At 47.8% G+C, this 7110-nt stretch overlaps 1 protein-coding gene across 1 annotated transcript in view; it reads left to right on the forward strand.

Annotated features, from left to right (window-relative positions):
* PRPH2 (peripherin 2) overlaps positions 1-4821 on the forward strand; it is a 13654-nt gene extending 8833 nt beyond the window's left edge. Inside the window, exons 2-3 of the mRNA XM_006926548.1 lie at positions 1476-1722; positions 4572-4821. Of these exons, the coding sequence (XP_006926610.1) occupies positions 1476-1722; positions 4572-4784 (460 nt within the window). The 3' untranslated portion in view covers positions 4785-4821. The remainder of the gene's footprint in view (positions 1-1475; positions 1723-4571) is intronic.
* Positions 4822-7110: the final 2289 nt, after the last annotated feature.

The following is a 7110-nucleotide window of genomic DNA, read 5'->3' on the forward strand; positions in this document are numbered from 1 at the left end:
GAATTTACCCTCTAGATAGATTCACAGTATGTCAGATGATCCACATTCATATTTGTATTAACAGGAGACTGGGAAACCCCACTGGTCCACTGTAGGGAAGTGGACAGCACCCCGTGGACCAACTGCACCATGGGGGTACCATGCAGCTCACTGAAAACCTGAGAATACTCCCTATTGACCGATCTAAAAAAATATTTAAGATATTGCTAAGGGTAAAAAAGAACAGTTCGAGACAGTACGTATATAATGCTGCCATTTGGGTTTTAAAAAAAAAATGAAAGAAAAAGAAAACCAGGAAGAGTAATTACATTTGCAGGGTCTGTGCTTGCTTGTCCATGCATGAAGTTTCTTTGGATGGACGGACAGAGCTGGCCACAGTGGCGGGACTCGGAGGTCCAGGGACAAGAATGAGTGGGAGACCTTTTTTGTATTAAGCAGATTTTATTTAGAAGCTGAAAATGGACAACTCTTTTTAGAATATAGTTATCATTTCAGTGAACATTGCTGAAAACAATTTCTATTTTAAACAATTACGAGCTTTTTATTCTTGTGTTATGAAAGTCTGCTGCTCTAATGGAATGCGTTGTTCAAACGCAAGTTAAAAAAAAAACACCTTTTTACTCACCATGCATATAGTCAAGTGGGCAAATCTTAAGTGTGCAGCTTGATGGATTTTGACACATAAAGATGCCTGGGTCGCCTAGCTTAGGTCAAGTAGAACATACTCAGCCTGCCTGATGCGGGTGGCAGGGGAGGGGCGGGGACCTTTCACTGTGAAGATGTCTGTCCCTTTTGAATTCTGAACCCACATAAATGTATGGTGTGCTCTAACCAACGCTATACATTAATATAGAAATGCAAAAGTTACGTGGGCCGCATCCTTTTAGGTGAGCAAGGAGCTCCCACCTGGCTAGGGGCAGAGTTCACTGTGGAAGGTGAACTGCCTGTCTCATCCCCCGCCCCTGCACAGGCCCTGGGTAAGAGTGAGCCTTCGGGAAACATCTATAGAGCAGAAGTGATCTGGCCAGAGGAGGCCTTGGTCCCCAGTGACGTGAAAGGGGGAGATTAGGTTGGAGCAGGGGCTGGGAGCTGAAGGCCGTTGGTCATGATTGCCAGGCAGAGCCTTGTCCCATGGTCACTGCCTGTCCAACTAGCAGAACTCACTGCATGCCAGGACCTGGTGGCACACTGAGAGGCTGGATGACCTCTAGATTCCCTGTTTACTTGCTTCTTGGTTTATCATCTGTCTAAACCCTCTAGAACATAAGCTCCAGGAAGGCAGAGGCATTGGCTCTCCAGGGTTTCTGCACTGTCTCCAGTGCCTAGAACAGTGGCTGGCACATAGTAACTGCGCAGCAAGTATTTATTGAAAAAGGGAATGAATGAATATCCTAGCTTTTCAGAAGTAGGGGATGGGAGGAACTAAGACCTGGCGGGTAGTCGGAGACTCCCCTCTCAAGCTGTTTCTCCTCCAGTCGCATCAAGAGCAACGTGGATGGGCGGTACCTGGTGGATGGCGTCCCATTCAGCTGCTGCAACCCCAACTCGCCGCGGCCCTGCATCCAGTACCAGCTCACCAACAACTCAGCGCACTACAGCTACGACCACCAGACGGAGGAGCTGAACCTGTGGGCGCGTGGCTGCAGGGCGGCCCTGCTGCGCTACTACAGCAGCCTCATGAATTCCATGGGTGCCGCTGTGCTCCTTGTCTGGCTCTTAGAGGTAGGTAGGCCCCAGGCCAACAGGGCGGGACGTGGGAGCCGCCTGCTCCGTTCAGAGTTAATGGGGGCGGGGGAAGGGGCAGGAGCCAGGCCTGGCATGCATGCTTCTCTCCTCCAAACCAACCCTCCGCTCAGCTGTGGGTCAGGCGGACCTGGACTTGAACCTGAGCATCTCCACTTTTGTTTATTTGTTTGCTTTTGTCTTATCACTTCAAAAAATAATTTGGGGTGAAATTTATGGGACATAAAATTAACCATTTTCAAGTGAACAATTCAATGGCATTATTACATTCACAACGGTGTGCAGCTGCCACCCCTGTCTAGTTCCCAAACACTTCCATCACCTCCAGAAAAAACCTCACAGCCATTAAGCAGCCACTCCCCACTCCTCCTCCCCACATTCCCTGGCAGCCTCCAATCTATAGTCTGTCCTATCATATAATAGGTGACCTTCTGTGTCTGTCTAGCTGCTTTCACTTTGCATGTTTTGGAGGTTTATCCGGTGCCTCCACTTTTTGAGTCAGTGGTCTTGGAAAGTTGTTTAATCTCTTTGTTATGTGGGGCTGATGACACTTAGCTTTGGGACCTTTGGGAGGCAACAGGATATAATATATATGGGTGAGCATTCAGTAAATGGGAGCTATTTGGATTCGTGTTTTTCTCCAGATGCTGGTCGCCATTTACCTGTTATTCCGATTATTTGTGGCTTTATCTTATCTCAGCTGTAAAGTTTAATTCCTCTCAGTACTACAGGGCTTGGAATGCAGCAAGTCCTCAGTGAATGTGCTGAATGAATTTACTGAGATTTTGCAAACCTACCTTGCACAGGGCACTGTTCTGGGTGCTGAACTAGAGCGCATGTTAGTGAGTGGTAGACCAAGGTGGCACAGAGGGTGACTCCGTGGCTTCTGCTTTGAGCTGAGAGCCGAAAATCCAGACTCCAAAATCCAAGTGTACAAAATCAGAAACATTAGGTGGAGAAACTTTTTCCAGCAGAGAAGATTCACTGAAAGTTTCCCTTAAGTAAGTCTCTTAGTGCTATGGAAATTCTCACGCAGCTATGCCCTTGGCTGAGATGCACCACTTCTAACTCACCACATCATACTAGAGGGACTGTACTCCCTGCAGGGTGGGGTGGAGGGGTGGGAAGGGAGGGCTTCTTTTAATGTTGAGACAAACACAAATGTATTCATGAAGATTTATTGGTCATTGACTCCTTGAGGCAGTCTTGGAATTGAGTGGGTAGAATTAGGAGAAACACTTACTGCTAGAAGGTTGGCAGGTCATGTCCCCGGAAGGGTAACAGAAGTCAGTTGGAAAATGGAGGTCTATTGGCTGCCTCTTAGTTTATACATCTCTCCAGGAATCTAGGTGCTGCATAAGATGAGAACCAGCTCACTGTGAATAGGGAGCTTGAATGCCCCTGACCTTTACTCGAGGACTGTAGTGGACAGAGTTTCGTGATGGCCATGAGGGTGGCTGGGCTAAGATAGGATTCTGCCTTGAGTCTCATCCTCCTGGGCTTCACAATCCAGTTAAGAGATGACATCTAACTCATGAACCTAAGGGAGGACCATTAACAAGTGCAAAACTCATAGTGCAGCAGCGGGCCTCCCTCAGGAAAGCAGGACGGGATCACGGTGGGTGCCCGCACACCAGAAGGACTTCCAGGAGGAGGTGAGTCTTTCCGCTGTAAAAATATGAAACTTTCAATTGACGATAACAAAAACCTAAAACCCTATTAGTGACCATTATCATCTACTACCATAATTATAAAATGCCCCCAGAGCATTCATTCAACAGATGTTTACTGAGGCCTTACCCACTACCCAGTGCTGTTTTAGGGGCTGGGATACTGGGTGAACAAGATGGGTCAGGGTCACCCTTGTCTTCAGGGGGCAGACATTCTCCATTAGCAGGCCTAGTCCTCTCATAGAGTTTGCTATACCAAAAAAAGAGCAGTAAAAGAGAGCAAACCAAGAATTTGTGTAGAAACAAGTGGCTAACACAATACATTACTAGGAAAGTGAAAACAATACTTACCATGCTGACTAATAACTGATTATAGCTGACATTTCTATGTGCACCAGGTGCCACCGAAGTGTCACAAATGCACATGAGGCAGGCGACATTTTATCTGAAAATCCACGAGCCAGATAAGTAAACGGGTTTCCTTGTCACATGGCTGAGTGCCAGGGCTGCGGTTCGAACTCAGGTATTTTGGCACTAGAGTCTGTTCCAGTGACTGCTGGTGAAAATATCCAAACAAATCACTCACTCATCCCCACACTACTCAGAGTAATGGAAGTAGAGAAAACCACATGTCCTGTGGTTTGCAGAAAATGAGGTCACTTTTTAATCGTGTCCAGAAAATAGTTACTGAACACCCAGTATGTGCCCAACGATGTGTTAGGAACTGGGACAGGGGACACAGGGAGAAGGAGCTCAGGACTAATGTCCCAGGGGAGGAGACCTGAGGAAGGGGAGGGAGAATGAGAAGCAGGGGTGCTCGCTGAGGGCTGAAGCTGGATTAACAGGTGAATGTGAAGGGGAACAAAGCTCTAGACAAAGAAAATAGTGAGTGGTAAAGACTGGGGAAGAGAAAGGTTGTGGTGTGTGCGGGATCTGAAGAAGCCCAGGGTGGTGGAAAGAGAGGCGAATAGGGTGGGAGATGAGGCTGGATGGAGGCAGGTATCCTGAGAGGCAGGGCCAGGCTGGTGGGCAGGCCCTCACCAACCCAGACTCACCAGAGCCCACTTCACTTGACCGGCCAGTGGCTCCCATGGTTTCCTAACAGCCCCCACTCTCGGCTACTTCTCCCAGATCTCTAATTCTCCTCTCCCACACCAGGTGACCATCACAATTGGGCTGCGCTACCTGCACACGGCACTGGAAGGCGTTTCCAACCCTGAAGACCCTGAGTGTGAAAGTGAGGGCTGGCTCCTGGAAAAGAGCGTGCCGGAGACCTGGAAGTCCTTTCTGGAGAGCTTGAAAAAGCTGGGCAAGAGTAACCAGGTGGAAGCTGAGGGCGCAGAAGCAGGCCAGGCCCCAGAAGCTGGCTGATGGCCCTGGGGCCCCCTCCTCTCCTGAACACTGAGAATTAGTGGACTCTACAAAAGGCAGATAGATACCCCCCTTGTCCAATCTGAATCTTCAGATTCAAGGAGGGCGGCCATCTTACAGAGACTCTTCTTGATGGTGGGATTGAAAGTTTAGGGTCCCTAAAAGCATTTGGCAAACATTTGTGGAATGACTGACTCAAAATGCGAGTGAATGAGCACCCCCCGAGGCCCATTGCCCTAGGACATGCCCTCATGGTGGACTCAGGTCTCTCAGTGAATAACTATACCCACAACCTGTTTCTCTCACAGCACCTGAATTTGGTTCCACTCTGAGGCTACTGGCCCCTTGGCTGTTCCCCTTTGATGAGTTTGCCATTATGAGCTCCAAGTTGCTTCATTCTATATCCAAAGCGTCACTAGGTGCATAAGCACAGGAGTCTGAAAAAATGTACTGGCTATGTTGTCATTTATTTTTTAAATGCCAAGATTGACAAGTCAGCTATATTATTTGTTTAATGGGGGAAGGTGGGGAACAGTTATACTCTTCCAAGAGTAACGGACTCTCCAAAGCACTGAGGGCTCGAAGGAAGAATTCTTCAATCATGGGGCAAGAGAACTTAGGTAGAGAATTATTTCCCCCTAGTGAATGTGCAGTTAAAGGCCTGCGTTTGTGTCACATTCACATGCCCTCGCTTAGCCAGAAGTGAGCTATGCGCTGAGGAAGTCAAGTTGTTAGCATATTCCAGCAACATTCCCCCACTAAAAGGACTGGGTGACCTCCTTTGACTCCTCTGTGGAAGCGCTGGTTAGATGGTTGCCCTTCTGTAGAAGAGGAGCAACGATCAGACAGGAGTCAATCCTTTGGAGACCAGGCCTCACCTCTTGGTGGGCCCAGGGATGCCCACACGTGGCCGTCACAGCCCCCATGGGCGATACTAATTGTCTACAGTGGAGGGCAGAGTCCTCTGGGAGCTTTTTCTGTTTCTTTCCCCAAATATCCATCCTTCAAGGCAATATTTCTGGATTGCCTCTGCATTAAAGAAGATTCTTCGAGACAGCCCTTCTTTCTGAGCTAGCAACTACAAGAGTTTTCAGTTCCTTCAGGAAAAAGAGAAAGGAAGCTTTTATAGTTGAAGGAGAGAATGATTTCACTGCTGTCCTGTTTTCAGTGTGGAGAAAATAAGACTTCTGGTGCTGCCTGGGGTCTGTTCCGGGGCTCTAACTCTCCCAGGCTTAAGACCAGATCAAAGATGTTTGGACACTGTCAGACTTTGGTACCAGGTTTTATCTGACTTGAGACAATCCTTGAGACCGAGGAATGATCCACATTGAAAATGCCGAGGGAGTCGGCCACCTCTGACAAGGGTCCTGGAGCCCTCTTCCCTCTCAAGAGTGCTGAGAACCATCATGAAAATGCTGCTCTAGGCCCAGATGTGTAACTATGCTGTTAACAGCTGTACAATAGACATTAAAAATTATACTGTATGAAAATCACTTTTGTGTATTGTATGAAAATGCCTGTCTTAGCCTATTCAAGTTTGTATCACAGGATCCCCATCTCTAACTAATAGTTTTTAACAAATGAAACCTGACACTGAAAGGAAGCGCTGTTAGCGATCAGGGTACCTTGTATTTCAACAGCATGGGAGTCACCTCTCTCCCTCTTGCTCTTATCTTCAAGAACAGTGAGTATTAGGCTATCTAAATAATCTCAATGTTTGCTAGTTTGGACCAGGCCGATGCAGGGCGAGCGACTGTAACAGGTCTTCTCAGGGAGCCAGGTGGTTGCCAGAGAAAGCTGGCCCATCTCTTTGGTCATCTACCAGTGCCCAGCAAGACTCTGGTACCAGGTCCTTCCTTGTGTCTAACCTCAGTCTTTCCTTGGGCCAGTGCAAATCATTTCACCCAAAGGACTCAGCCAGTTTTCAAAGTCCTGCCAGTCTAGCCCTGGGGTAGCATGAGAGATAAAGACAGTACCTTAGGTCTTTTATTTTTAAAACTCCATAGTGAAGAAACAGGGACGAGTTACTTATTCTGAACATAAAGCAAGATGGGTGTTCTAGAATTTGTGGCCTCAGCTCATGAATCCATACCCTCTTGCAACACTTTCAAGCCAGGACTGAGGCACCAGCAAATAAACCCTCAATAACCTCAATCAGGTTAATAAGATTAGGTGCTTGCTCTGCACACTGCCCTGCCCCTCCTTGCCCAGGGACCTGTAATGCTAGGCCAGCAGGTTTGCAGCTTAGCCAGGGACTGGGGGACCAAGATAATTAGGGCTTCTGACCTGCTATACTAGATGAAAAGATGGCTTCCAGTAGCAGTGC

The sequence above is a fragment of the Pteropus alecto genome, unplaced genomic scaffold (genome assembly GCF_000325575.1).
Source record: "Pteropus alecto unplaced genomic scaffold, ASM32557v1 scaffold7, whole genome shotgun sequence".
Lineage (NCBI taxonomy): Eukaryota > Metazoa > Chordata > Mammalia > Chiroptera > Pteropodidae > Pteropus > Pteropus alecto.